General features: G+C 46.3%; 2 protein-coding genes across 3 annotated transcripts in view; both read left to right on the top strand.

The window, feature by feature from the left end:
• The first annotated feature begins 363 nt into the window (after positions 1-363).
• On the top strand, positions 364-9055 carry MAGOH (mago homolog, exon junction complex subunit). Its single transcript, XM_036348708.1, has 5 exons — positions 364-538; positions 2701-2759; positions 4720-4830; positions 6988-7070; positions 8802-9055. Exons 1-5 carry the CDS (start codon positions 451-453, stop codon positions 8899-8901), a joined length of 441 nt encoding a protein of 146 aa, XP_036204601.1. The 5' UTR covers positions 364-450; the 3' UTR covers positions 8902-9055.
• A 2429-nt stretch (positions 9056-11484) lies between these two features.
• Positions 11485-14755, top strand: part of CZIB (CXXC motif containing zinc binding protein) — a 7885-nt gene continuing 4614 nt past the window's right edge. Inside the window, exons 1-5 of one of the 2 annotated variants that reach the window (XM_036349299.1) lie at positions 11485-11725; positions 11938-12021; positions 13036-13092; positions 13465-13546; positions 13740-13771. In XM_036349299.1, the coding sequence (XP_036205192.1) occupies positions 11720-11725; positions 11938-12021; positions 13036-13092; positions 13465-13546; positions 13740-13771 (261 nt within the window). In that variant the 5' untranslated portion in view covers positions 11485-11719. The remainder of the gene's footprint in view (positions 11726-11937; positions 12022-13035; positions 13093-13464; positions 13547-13739; positions 13772-14755) is intronic. The other variant, XM_036349298.1, reaches the window with a different exon arrangement.

The following is a 14755-nucleotide window of genomic DNA, read 5'->3' as shown; positions in this document are numbered from 1 at the left end:
GGGTTTTAGCCTGAACTCCTTAATGCGTCTTGTAAAGAACTTCGCGGTTTAGCGTCTGTCCCTCCTCCAACTTGTTACTATAGCCACCACCTCGTTCTGTGTTCTAACCACAGTCTGGGCCCGCTCTCTGGAGCACTTCCTCCAGGGCTGGGTCGGGAGCCGCTCCACAGTGTTCTGTGCTCCCCCAGTGTGTACCCTTTAACCCCACATGGCAATTGCTGCGGCGGAGGGGGCGGGGCTGCGCTGACCCCGCCCCCGAGCGAAAGGGGCGTCGTTTCCGCCGAGAGGGGCGGGGCAGCCTCGTCCCCACCTCCGGGCGGGGGCGCGAGAGGAGCTACGCGCAACGGCGTTGCCTTACGTCACTTCCGCGCGCCGCTAAACGTCACTGCCGGGCGCGGGCGGCGCTACGGATCGCTGTTCAAGTTCGGTCTGAGTGGCCTTTCGCGAGCCATGGAGAGTGACTTTTATCTGCGTTACTACGTGGGTCACAAGGGCAAGTTCGGCCACGAATTCCTGGAATTTGAGTTCCGACCGGATGGTGAGAGCGGCCCCGGGCGCGGGGCCGTGGCCTGGGGCGGCCGGGGGCCGGGAACGTGCGGGGGGCTGGAGGAGGAAGGCAGGGCTCTGGGAGAAGCACGCCTGTGTCCGCCCCACGGGCTCTGTCTGTCCACGGCGTCTTCCGTTGTGACATTTTCACCGGATGCTTCCGCACGCCCGCTCTGCACCGGGTGCCGTTTCACTACCTGGGATGCGGGCGCGGACGATAGGCCAGCTTCCTCTCGCGGGGAGCTTTTATTCTAGGGCTGGGAGAGAAGTCATCAAAGGGATTCCAGACTGTGATGGGTGGTCGGAAATGAACAAAATGACGGGCTGGGTTTAAATAGGGCGACCGTTGGGGAGCTCTCTGAAAAGGAGCTATTTGAACTGAACCTTGATTGACAAGGAGCCAGCCTGTGACGCCCCAAAAGAGCATCTAGTCCGAGGGAGCAACAGGTGTCGGGGCCACAGGGCGGGGTGAGCGAGGCCTATTCCAGGTGCCCGTGTGGCTGGGGAGAAAAGTAGGAGGTAATATGGGATAAGTAGGCCGTGGCCACGACATGTAGGTCTTTATAGGCCATGGTGAAGAGTTTGGATTTTATTCTAAGTACAGCAGGAAGCAGTGGGAAAGTTTTAAGCAGAGAAGAGGTGTGATCTGTTCTTGAAAAAGTATTCTAGTGATCGGGTACAGAATGAGCTAAAGTGGAAACAGGGCCTCTTATTAGGAGACAGTTAACAATTGTCGAGTCAGAAGGGGCGCTGGTAGGGACCAGGGTGAAAGTGGAGAGAAGGACTTAGGGTACTGTTCAAGGCAGAACCAATATGACTGTCAGGTATAGGATTTAGGGAGCGGGCGGGTGGTGAGGAAAAGGAATCAAAGATGATAGAAATCTCCTACTACTTGGGGGCACAGAGGTGAATCTGACAAGCTGCATGTGTGAAGGAAGTAGGTTTGTAACCAGTGAGGAGACACAGTATTAGGGGCCGTGGGAGAAAGGAGCAGAGGGACTCGGAACAGAAAGAAGGCACCTAATTTAGCCGAGGGTTCAGAGGTTTCCCGACAAAACATGAGGGAAGGGGATGCGAGTTTTCAGTGACGAGGGTTGTGTAGGCAGACAGGAGTTAATGCATTTTGGACAGCATTAATGGCAGAGAGGCTGAAAACCACAAAGTGCATGGCACGTTTCAGTCAGAAACCAAGTAGTCTGATGTGAGAGAGAGCTCTTGCAGGAGGGAGCCTGGAGATGCAGGCAGAGGCTCAGTTTAGCAGTGTGCCATGTTGAATTTGGATTTTACCGTGGCCAAGAAGGCAGGGGAAGCCATTGTCCGTATTAGAGTAAACTGATCAGATCTTGCTGTTATACATCACTTTGTCCGCTATGTGGAGAATGAACTGAAAGGAAAGAGTCTTGAGGTAGAGAGTGCAGTGAGGCATCATTTAATTTGCCTTTTATCTTTTTCGTACCCACCATATACCCAGATTAGCCTGTTGAATGTGTATATACACAGAGAGACTTGTGTACTAAATGTGTTAAGTAATAAAACCACAACTTTTTTTTTTTCAATCTTCACCCAGGGATATGTTCATTGATTTTTAGAGAGAGAAACATTGATGTGAGAGAGAAAATCTATTGGTTGCCTCGTACCCACCCTGACTAGGGATCAAACACGAAACCCTTAATTCACGGGACAACATTCCACCCAACCGAGCCGTACTCGCCAGGGCTAACACCACAACGTTTCTGTCACGGGAACATATCAGAATATTACACAGTCACATGATAATGTATGTAAATGATCTCTCTCAAAGGCTTTCATAACTCATTTGAGCCTCAGCAGGCCTTGTGTGCAGGTAAGTTACCAATCACTATCCCTGTTTTCAGCTTAGGACATTAACCTGCAGAAATATGATTCTGCCTGAGTTCTTTTGTCCTACCTGAGCTACCTTTTGCAAGATCTGTAATTCAGCATCAGCTATAGTGTTGGCTGTGAGGCTATTTAATAGCCTAAAGTGAAGAACTGAAAAAATGTATTGTTGAAACACTAAAGGTGTAAACATTTAAAAAGTTAGAATATGTTTTAAGCAACAACTGGCAGTCTTAGTAGGCTAATGATGATTTAGTCATATGTTTTTATTATATATTGATTTTTCCCCCCTCACAGGGAAATTGAGATATGCCAACAACAGCAATTACAAGAATGATGTCATGATCAGAAAAGAGGTAATGAGCCTTCTGAGAGACTTTCTCATTCACTACAGTTTAGCCTTTTGTCTTTTTTTGTTCTTTCTGGGAGTAGTAATGAAAGATAAAGAAGAGGAAAGTATAAACATGTCTGTAGACAGCTTCTAATGGTTTTCTCAAATCTTTTAGTTTATATTTTCTTTCACAACACTGAATCAGTTATTGGCTATCACGTGAAGTCTTGCAGATCTTGGCTTGAACCCTGAATCTGCTGCTTACTAACTATGTGGCCTTGGGCAAATTTCCCAGCTGAACTTGATAAATTCAGTTTCTTCATCTGCAATAAAAACAAATAAGAGCTAATCCCCACTCAAAGTATTTGGTATATTCCCTGGTACACAGCACTCAGTGCAGCTCTAATTTGCATTTGAATGGGAAAGGGAGCATGGAAAAATGGTTAACCTTATTGAATGCTTGTTAGATGCCAGGCATGACACTAGATATTTTACATACATGATCTAATTTGATCCTGATTATAAGCCCGGGTAATGGATGATATTAGATACCCTTTACAGATAAGACTGTGAAAGCCCAGATATGATTTATGGAACTTGTTCAAAGTCACCCCTGATTTGAAACTATCTTAACAATCAGTATATTTTCATTCTGTTATATTTAACTAGAGGCCCAGCACACAAAATTGTGCGCGGGTAGGGTCCCTAGGCCTAGCCTGCAATCAGGGCCATCTTCTGCCTGCTCACCAGTCACCAGTCCCACTCCGCTGCCACCCCCTGGTTCCCCGTGGTTCCTTGATCACAGCATGGCTCTAGTTCCCCGGAGCCTGTGGGCTGTGGGGAGGGACCAAGAGGTCGGCTGTTCAACCCGCTCGCCAGTCCCGCCCCACCGCCGTTCACCTCGGTTCGCCAGGGGGGTAACGGGGGGACCGAGAGGTGGTCAGTACACCTCATGGCGACTGGTCGAGCAGTCGTTCTGGTTGTTATGCTTATGGTCGCTGGCCTTCTATTATATAGGATTAGCGATCAGTTTTATGCTTACCTACACATGTCAGCACCCTTTTTAAAAAAAATAGATATTTTTATTGATTTCAGAGAGGAAGGGAGAGAGAGAGAAAAAAACATCAATGATGAGAATCATTGTTTGGCTACCTCCTGCATGCCCCACACTGGGGACCAAGCCCACAACCTAGGCATGTGCCCTGACCAAGAATCGAACTGGGACCTCCTGGTTCATAGGTCAATCACGGAGCCACACTGGCGGAGCTTCTTTTTTTTTTTTTTTTTTTTTAATATAAACTAAGTAGAGGCCCGTTTGCAGGAAGATTCCTGCAAGAATAGGGCTTCGCACACATCTCTGCCTTTCCTACCCCGCCCGTCGCCAGTCTCTGCCGCTCCTATCCCGCCCTTCTCTGCTGCTTCTCTCGCGCCCGTCTCCGCTACCTCGGCTCCGTTGCTTGGCTTCCTTCTACGGTGTCTTCAGTCTTCGCTCCCAGCCAGTATATGCAAATTAGCCACCATCTTTGTTAATTTGCATATCGCTCTGATTAGCTGGTGGTTGGTGTAGCGAAGGTATGGTCAATTTGCATCTTTGTCTATTATTAGTTAGGCTATGTAGAGTGTATTTAAAAGACATGTCTCTGCTTTTCAGAAGCATGTCATCTAGTTAAGAATAGCCAGGGTTACACAGAGATCTATTTTCGGTCTAGGTGTGAGTTAGATGTGTAGGTAAGGAGAGGTCCATATGAATAGGATGTGCCAAGAAGTAGAAACAACCATATGGGGTACGGAGGTGTAATCATTGGGCACTTCTGACCCTGCCCTCTTCAGCATGCTGAGGTCAAGCCTGAATGTCTTCCCATTTGCAGAGGTGCCAGAAATGACTTTTCAGGAGCAGTCTTTTTTTTTTTTTTTTTTAATCACTATCTGAGGCAGAATGCTGCTTAGGAATACAACTTAAATTCTGTTTTTTAACTTACTTTCAGGCTTATGTACATAAGAGTGTGATGGAGGAACTGAAGAGAATAATTGATGACAGTGAAATTACCAAAGAGGATGATGCTTTGTGGCCTCCCCCAGACCGAGTGGGCCGGCAGGTGAGTGTTTTAGCAGCTATTCCCAATGCAGAAATCTTACAAATAAGATAAGTTGACTACTCTCCATAGGACATTGAATCTTCCACTTGTGTGCATGCACGCGTGCATATGGAGCCTTACACGGGCAGATTACGAGCACCTTGATCTAAGGAAGCAGTTAACCCATAGGGAGGAAGAGAGAGAGCAAGAAGTGCTGCTGACCACCAGGAGTCCAGCCCTGAGTTTCTTCTTGTGACCTTCCCTCTCCCTCTTCTCAGGGTTTTGCTGCCCACCTTACTTATTACTATAGACAAAGCAGTGTGAAGATACAAAGATAAATAGAACATAGTTATTTCAATAGTCTGACAGTCTAATGGAAGGAAAATCATGCAAGCAACTAACCTCATCTACTTCTTTCCTAATCCTGACTTCTAATTGATTTTTTTGTTTCTCTTATCCTGTGCAGCCCATTTTCCAACCTGAAGCCAGAGTAATCCTGTAAAATGTAAATTTGTTTATGTATAGCAGGTCCTCAAATAACATCATTCTATTTAATGTGGCTTCCTTATAATGTGATGAGATGCCATATGAATTTAACTGTTATTTCTACCAGTTAGCCTATGATAAAGTTGGTTGTTATACTCTATCGCTTTGCTTAAAGTCACAGAACCAACCAACAATTTAAGTAAGGGCTTACTATATTCCACTAATTTTAAACTCTCTGGTACAAGCATGTCAAACTCTCCGTCCACAACGAATATTTTTGTGGCCCAGTCAATATAACGGTATGTAAGAAACGTTTTAATAAAAATTTCATAACTTAATTTTTACAATATCCTGTTATCCATAATTTTTAATAATGAACTACAACATTCGCTAATGACTGATTACTATAATCATGTTACATTCATTTCCCTTAAGCACAGGCGTACCATTTCTCTCCACTAATACTAGCAGCGAATATTTTAGCAGCCAATTGTCACATCATTAGTCTTGGACTGACTTGTTTGGTGTGCGCAACAGAAATCTTTCACTTTCGGAGAACAAGAAAAATAGGTTTATTTGCATTACGCTTATTAATTTGTGCAGTTATTCAGTGTCTAGTAAATTGATGTCCAAGAAAAAATATTAATTTTTATTAAAATGTTCTATTATTTTATGTTAATGATCGCTCATTTATTTCAGCCGTGTTCAGCATGTCTCTGTCGAAATAAACCTATGTGTCTATGAAAATTGAAGCTTTTGTCTTTTTGCAGCCCACATAAACTTAAACCTTGTTTATTTGGCCCATGTCAGCCTTTGAGTTTGACATGCTTGCTCTAGGAGCTTTCCACTGCGTTTAAAATAAAATCCAAACTCCCACCTTATCTTACAATCTCTGGCTGTGTTCAGACCTCACTGGTCTTATTTCTGTCCTTTAGACATACCTGTTGTTCTTAGTTTAGGACCTTTGTATTTGCTACATGCTTCCTGAAATATTTTTTCTAAAACTTTATTATTAAAGCCTTCCTATGTCACTTTTTCAGTGATATCTTGTCTGTCCATCACATCTAAAACACCTCTCCCCATTAGGAGGCTATGGAAAACTGGCCCAGAACTAGTGAGTAGTAAGAACTCCATCATGAAAAATTCACTCCTTGGCTTGCTGAATTTGTTGTACATTACCCAAGGTCTGCAGACCTGCCATTTTTACAAATCTTTGATCAATGTCTCTACTGAGCCAGACGCCACTGCATGGCTTTCCTCTGAAAATTATTAAAGGACAGAATCCAAATAAATGAAGAAAACACCTCTCCCTGTCTTTTAAAAAAAGATGTTTGATCGTCTTCATAGCACTTATCATTGTCCAAAATTGTCCCATGTTGCCCAGAAAAGTTAAGATTCTTGGTATTTATAAAACATACATGTTACTCTACACTGTTAACAACAAAAACACATATACAAAACAATTATGTAATTTCTTCCAAATTACCGACACAACTTCCTCTAAAAATATGAGCTACTCAAGCGAGTGTTTCTCTCTTTGCTTCTAGTACCTAGCACAGTTTACTGCTCGGAGGGAACTGGTCTTGTTTATGTGTAGTAGGTAGAGTTTGTGTGATTTGGCAGATGACCCTCCCGTGTACTTAATGAACAACCCAATTTGGCTTGATTTTAAACATTTTTAAATGTTTCCAGGAGCTTGAAATCGTCATTGGAGATGAACACATTTCTTTCACAACATCAAAAATTGGTTCCCTCATTGATGTCAATCAATCCAAGTAAGTGTACATGATCTGTATGTCCAGATGTGTCTGTTTTGCAGCAGATTGATATGAAACCCTTAAACAAATTGGGACCATATGGTAAGATCCGGTACAGATGGAGAGAGGCTCTAAATTATTTTCAAGACTTGCTCCTATTGCTTTTGACCTTTTGTCCAGTTATCTATAACTAGAGGCTCAGTGCACAAAATTTGTGCGGGGCGGGGGCGGGGGGGGGTCCCCTCAGCCCGGCCTGCACCCTCTCACAACCCGGGACCGCTGGCTCCTAACCACTCTGCTTGCCTGCCTGATCACCCCTAACCCCTCTGCCTGCCTGCCTGATTGCCCCAACCCCTCTGCCTGCCTGATCACCCCCACCATGACGGCTTCGTCTGGAAGGTCGTTTGGCTGTGTGGTCTAATTAGCATAAAAGTATAATATGCTAATTAGACTGGGCAGCCAAATGACCTTCGGACGAAGCTGGGGCTGCAAGGGCTGAGTCCCTTGCACGAATTTTGTGCATCGGGCCTCTAGTTACTAATAAGAGCTTCTCAGTGACACACACAGTAATGCCATTGGAGCAACTAGTGTGGGTAAGAATCTGTCCAGAACAGAAAAATGAAATATGCCAATACAAGTGCTTAAGATAAACTGTAGAGTCGTTAAGTCTAACTACCTTCCTTGATGTTAGTCATTCAGACTAGCACATCTTAAGGTCTGATTTGGGTGAAACTTGAAATTGTTTGGAATATAAATTTAAAAATTCATGTCAGGAGGGCAAATTATAAAGTATGCTGCGAAAAAAAAAGTATAAAAAAGTATGCTGCGGAGTCCTCAGAATTTGAAAATCTCTTTGGCTCCTGTGTTCTGGGCATTTGGGATTAGACATGGCTCACTTTTAGTACATGGTGGGCATAATTGTCTTCCTTTGACAGTCTCTATTCTTAGCCAGTTATGCTGTAGTAACCTTCAGCCTCTTGATCCTGACTAGTACTACTTCTTAAAAAAAAAGTTTTCCTAATTCTGAAACTTACACATGCTCATTATGGAAAATAAAGGAAACCTAAAAATGTAAGGGGAAAATCACCGATAAACCTGTCAATTAGACAACCATTAATACTGTAAAGTATTTTTTAGTATGTTTTTATGGATTTCAGAGAGGAAGGAAGAGGGAGAGAGAGAGAGAAACATCAATGCTGAGAGAGAATCAGTGTTTGGCTGCCTCCTACAAGTAGCACAGTGGGCATGGAGCCTGCAACCTGGGCATGTGCCCTGACTGGGAATTGAACCCGTGACCTTCTGGTTCATAGGTCGATGCTCAACCACTGAGCCATGACAGCTGGGCTTAAAGCAGCGGTCCCCAACCTTTTGGACCTCACGGACCACCAGTGATCTGAGGACCACCAGTTGGCGACCACTGGCTTAAAGTATTTCTTTTTTCTGAGCATTAAAAAATATAGTTTTTAAAGGCACTGAAAAATCTTTAGACCAATAATGTTATTTGAATGATTTTTTTTCATTTAATATAAATATTTCCCCAATTTTTAAAACCTTAACATTTTAAATGACCTCATATTCCGTTTTAACATGTAGCATGTAGCCTTTTCCTCCCTTTTTGAACTCTGATTTCAAAGTTTTAATTCTGTAAATACCTTTATGAGTAATGCCTTGGTACATAATTTGCGTTAAGTGGTATTATCTTGCCAGTTGTCTCTGCTTTTTAAACATTTTTTTCCTTTTGCATTTTAGGGACCCAGAAGGCTTACGAGTATTTTATTATCTTGTCCAGGACCTGAAGTGTTTGGTCTTCAGTCTTATTGGATTACACTTCAAGATTAAACCAATCTAGATTGAATATTGGTGTGGACACTAGGGGGGTGGGAGTAGCTGGTTTTCATTACCATTATCAAGAAATTTTTGTGTATAGAAGGCCAATATTTTTTTTTATAAACTGTAAATGATTGTCTTCAATAAATATATAACAAAATGCAATTATTATTTTATAGGGACTTCTAAACGTGTGAACTCTTTTCAATTACTTTTTTTAAAATCCTCACCTGAGGATATGTTTTTATTGATTTTTAGAGAGAGATAGAAACATTGATGCAAGAGAGAAACGTCAATCAGCCACCTCCTGTACGTGTCCCAACGAGATCAAAACCACAACCTAGATGTGTGCCCTGACCAGGCATGGAACCCACAACCTTTTGGTGTATGGGATGACCCTCCAAACTGACTAAGCCACCCAGCCAGAGCCCAATTTTTAAAACACTAACACCCTGTGTAAGGTATTGCCCCAAAATCTAACTGAATCGACTCTGTAGATAAAAGTACCAATTCATAGGAAATAAGAAAATATAACCCTGGCCTTATAGCTCAGTTGGTTAGAGTATTGTCCCAATATGCCAAGGTTGCAGGTTCAATCCCCACTCAGGGCATATAAGAATCAACCAATGAATGCATAACTAAGTGGAACAACAAATTGTCTCTCTCCCCCTTCCAATCTCTCAAATCACTAAATAAAAATGAAAATAGAGAAACATGTTAAAAAATACAGTGGGAGTCCAATCAGCAATATTCAGAGAAAAGTCCAGGGAAAGGGATTTGGTTGCTTCAATAAAACATAAGATACAGATGGAACATGAAGCTATAGGTTAAAGGAGAGTTAAGAGACTCATAATGCAATGTTTGGATCCCATCTGGATCATGATTCAAAAAATTTTAAATTGACATTACAGAAATTTGAACGCTGGATATTTGATATTAATGAAATAGTCTTTTTAAGGTGTAAAATGGTATTGTGGTTGGGTTTACTGAGATAACTGAGGTTGGGTTTTTAAAAATCATCTTTTATAGATAAATATTTACAGCTATTTCATTATGGAAGAAACTAATATAAGGGATAAAATACCTAGTATCAGTAAAGTTTTCCTATACATTTAAAAATATTTTTTATTGACTTTAAGAGAGGAAGAGAAACACTCGATCGGTTGCCTCCCTACACATCCCAACAGGATCAAACTGCAACCTGGGTATATATCCTGACCAGGAACCGAATCAGTGCACGGGACAACACGCAGCCAAGCCACACACCAGGCAGGGCTCCAATACATTTTAAAATCAGACTACCGACAGCTATTAACAACTGAGACCTGCCCTAGCTGGTGGTGTGCGCCTGCGGACTGACAGGTTGTGGGTTCAATTCCCGGTCAAGGGCGTGTACCTCCTACCTCGGTTGCAGCTTCCCCAGCCCTGGTAGGGGTGCATGTGGGAGGCAATCTGTGTGTCTCATGCGGATGTTTCTCTCTTCCCCGCCCTCCCCTCCACTCTCTAGAAATCAATGGAAAAAATATCCTCAGGTGAAGATTAAAAAAAAAAAAAAAAAGCTGAGACCTAGTGGGTACAGCTAGTGTGGGAATTTAAGTGAATCTGTAGGAACTGCTGGTTGAATAGATCGTGGGACTGAAAGGAACCAGGCCTTCGTAAGTCGTGTGGCCGAGGGGAAGTGGTTGGGCAAAGCTCCCACCTCCAGACAAGCTCACCTAGGACAGGTGCCAGGTCTGACAGCGGAGCTCCCACCGCGCCCAGCAAACGCACACCCCACTCTGCCCCCGTCAAGGCAACAGGTGGATCTGGGGCCTGAGATGTCCAGGTTCCTGGCTCTACAGGCGGGTACTTGGGCAGTGAGACAACTGGTGGTAAAGTAGGTATGAGAAATAGTCACCCCAAACTTTAACGAAATGACCGGGAGGCGCTCAGAAGGCTATACGCCTTTCGAATGGGCTGTTCTTGGTCAGGCTTACAGCACCTGTATGGGCTCAGATATGCCTCGGACAAGAGGGCAAGTAAAACGAGGTTCCGTAAGTGTATAAAGGATGAACGAGGGGCGCCAGGAGAGCCAGGCTTGGGGACCACAATGAGGACGAGTGCACGGGACCACCCTCTGAAAGCGGATCTCGATGAGGCAAGAGGAAGGAATCGTTAGAGACAAAGGCCCCGAATCTGCGAAGCCGGCCCAGAGGAGGGAGAGCCGACGGAATGTAAGGAGCCTCAGGGCAGGCGGGAAGCAGGCGGGAGGTGGGTGAGGGCAGGCGGAGGGGTGAAGGGCCAGGAGAGCCCAGGACAGGAAGGCTGCTGCGGCACCCCCGCCTGCCCGCCTGCCCGCCTGCGGGCACGGACCCGCGCTCAGCGAACACCCGGACTACTGATAGCTGCAGGCAGGCCACCTGCGACCTCGGGTTGCCTCCGTTTTCTTCGCCTAGAGCAGTGGTTCTCAGCCTTGGCTGCACATTGGAATCACCTGGGAATCTTTTTAAAATCCTGATTTCTGGGCCTCATCCTCCGGAAATTCTGTTTCTTTGTTATGCGGTGGGGCCACAGCATTATAACAAAGAAACAGAATTTCCGGAGGATGAGGCCCAGAAATCAGGATTTTAAAAAGATTCCCAGGTGATTCCAATGTGCAGCCAAGGCTGAGAACCACTGACCTAAAACACCAACAAGCAGCGAAAACCCCGCTGCGCCGGAAGGAGCGGCGCGCGAAGACCCGCCCCCGCGCCCCGCCGTCGCGAGCACAGGCCCGCACGGAGAGTGCGCACGCGGCGCCCACCGTTTGCGACGGGCCGGAAAGCAGCGACCGCAGCCAGCGCCGGGGGAGCCGGGCCGCTATGGGGGTGAGGCGGGAGCGGAACGCTGCCGGGGCAGGGGCGCGGCGGCGGCGTGGATCTGGGATGCGGGCGCTCGCGCCGGGAGAGGATGAGGGGAGCGGGCCTGCGCTGGAAAGGAGCGGAGAGGCCGCGCTCGTGCCGGGGCGGGCGGGCCGGGGCCAGGCGTGGGGCTGCGCAGGCGCGAAATGCAGTCGCTTTGGCCCTCCCTTTCCTCTCAGAAAATCGCGCTGCAGCTCAAAGCCACGCTGGAGAACGTCACTAACCTCCGGCCTGTGGGGGAAGACTTCCGGTGGTACCTGAAGGTGCGGCTGCAGGGGCGGGGCCCCGACGGGGCGGGGGAGGAGCCCCGAGAGGCTGTGGGCACTTCGAGGTTCCGGGAGGGGGCGCCAGAGGCCGGGCCCGGAAAAAGGTTCCCCTACCTGATCTGCGCTTAACCACCAAATGTTTCTTTCTGGGTAGAATTTTATATTTGCTTTTTAAAACTTATTGGCTAATCCTTAATGGACAGTGTCTTGTAATTCCTTTTGTAATTTTTTCTCCGCTAAATATTTCATGGTATGCTAAAGGAAAGGCTGCTTGAAGGGACATTGTGATTCTTTAGTAAGGAGGATAATTTCTCCTGTTTTATTCGTTGATTGGCTTTATTGTGAAATCGTTTAATTCTGTGCATGGCTCCACCCCTGCTTCCCCACCCCATACTGGAAAAGCTGGTTCTGCCCGTGGCGTGGTCTGGAGAGGACCCCTCTCAGCCGAGAAGTCTAAGCCCTTTCACTCTCCCGGATCCCAGAGCTTCTGCTCTTTTCCTTGTAGCCTGAATCTCAGCATCCTTCGGTATTGGCAAAAGCCGCTTCTGCTTCAGGAAGCCTCTGGCCACCTTTAATCCCATATATTTTGAAGACGGAGTGCCAGGGCTTATTGGGGAATTGATGTTCTTTGGTTTCAGAAAGCACAGAGACTAGGGAAGGAGACAGAAAACCAGTAACAACAGAGGACAGACACTTACACCAGGGACGACAGGGCCTGTGGGAACTCAGGAAGCTCTAACCTAGCAGCGTGGATGGGAGGGGGCCGGTTGGGACCGTTTCTGTGCCACACGAGCCTTGAGTCCCCAGCTAACCTGGGCACCTCTTAGAGGAGGGGGGCTGCCAGCAGGAGAAGCACCTTGGCCTGTTATGTCTGGTTATGTCCCTGGTGGGGCTGGTTGTAAGGATGAGGGGAGATTGCTGGCAGGAAGGCAGGGTAGGAGCCTGCCTTCTTACCCTTCCCTCACTGTCTGCCTAACTGAACCAACTACTGATGCTCCTTTCTCTCCCAAGATGAAATGTGGCAACTGTGGTGAGATTTCAGAGAAGTGGCAGTACATTCGGCTGATGGTAATTGCTCCCCCACCACCATACGCCCCCCCCCCCCCCCCACACACACACACACAGGCATCTCTAGGCAGGAATTTGGGGAATCTGTGACCCCAATCTCTCTGGTCTTTGAACCTTGCTTTTTGTGGTTTGGGGGGGCAGGCATTAGTGGGATCAACAATAACAGCCTTCTTTGGGATGTGAGGCAGAGTTCAAAATCAAGGGGAAGCCCTTTCCTTGGTCCTAAGAAGCCTCCCCAGGATTCTTGTCCTAGCAAGTCGCTCACCCTGAGTCTTCGTCTCTTCAGTTGGATAATAAGTGGTGGGACTGGGTCTCTTCAGGACCCTACGTCTGACGGATTTGTGACTAGAGCTTGTGTTTACTCCTTGCCAGGACAGTGTGGCACTGAAGGGAGGCCGTGGCAGCGCCTCCATGGTCCAGAAGTGCAAGCTGTGCTCGAGGGAAAACTCCATTGGTAGGTCAGGCCATGAATGCTGAGCTCTGCGAGGCCGGCCCCTCGCTTCCTGATACCAGACCAGAAGCAGGCTCATGTTACCTGCGGTGCCCAAGCTTCTGCAGCCGACTCTTTCCCAGACCCACATCTGCGGGCTTGGGGTAGGGCCAACGTATGGACTCAAGTCAACTTTGTCCTCTGTTTTATGTTTCAGAGATCTTGAGCAGCACCATCAAACCTTACAATGTAAGTTGCCTGCTGTAGCGGCAGGCATGGTGGGGTTAAATCCAAGCTAGGAGGCCTGGGTTCTAGAGTTATACTAGTAAGTGCTGGGCTGTGGGAGCTCAGGGGACTTCTGATCAAGCTGGCCATTCAGTTTCCATCACTGGGAGCATTTGCCTTATCTACATCCTAGCAGGTGAGCCTTCTCTGAGACCATGGGGGGAGAGTCCTGTGAATGGTCCCTTCCATCCTTGATATTGTCCATATTATTAGGTAGTTATTCATTACTGTATAACAAATTAGTTCAAAGGTGAGGGAGGGTGTATGCGCTTTGGGTCTGTGTGTTTTAAGAGGGGCATTTAACTTCTGTTTATCCATTCCTTATTTGGTATTTTTGAAAAACGTCAGATTCATGCCAGACTTCAGCTTTGTCCTGAAGTTAAAGAGAAATCAAATGAGGACTTGCCTTTAAGAATTGCCTGGCTACACCACCTTAAGTAAATCATAATCTGGTGGAAGAGATAGATTAGCAACCAAAAAACAAACTAGGGCCAGTACACATGGTTGGTGTCCAGGAAATGCTTTTAGAGTGAGTGACAGAATGAGAGCGAACATGTAGGCATGGTGCGTGGGGTCTCTGGGCCCGTGGGTCAGGTAGGCATGAATTTCCTGGCTACACCACCTCGCTCATAGGTGCCTCCCCACAAGCAAATCTCATTTCAAAGGCTTTAAGTCGGCCCCCTGCCTTCACAGCATGGCAGGTGGTTAGCAAAAGGCCGCAGTAGATGTGTGCTGGAGCCGTTTAGATGATCTGGAGACTTTGTAGCTTAACATTTTTGTTCGTATTTGTGATGGTGGTAATTTTACCTACTAGTTACTGAGTATAGTGTTGGATACTCTGCTGGGTACTTTACACATATTTCAAGTTCTCACAATAAATCTGTAGTGGTTCCTCACCTCTATTTGATAGTCTCAGGCCCAGAAGGGAATAAGACAGAGCTCTGCCTC

Source organism: Myotis myotis, unplaced genomic scaffold (assembly GCF_014108235.1).
Source record: "Myotis myotis isolate mMyoMyo1 unplaced genomic scaffold, mMyoMyo1.p scaffold_m19_p_2, whole genome shotgun sequence".
Taxonomy (NCBI): Eukaryota; Metazoa; Chordata; class Mammalia; order Chiroptera; family Vespertilionidae; genus Myotis; species Myotis myotis.
This window is presented reverse-complemented; position numbering and strand designations above follow the sequence as displayed.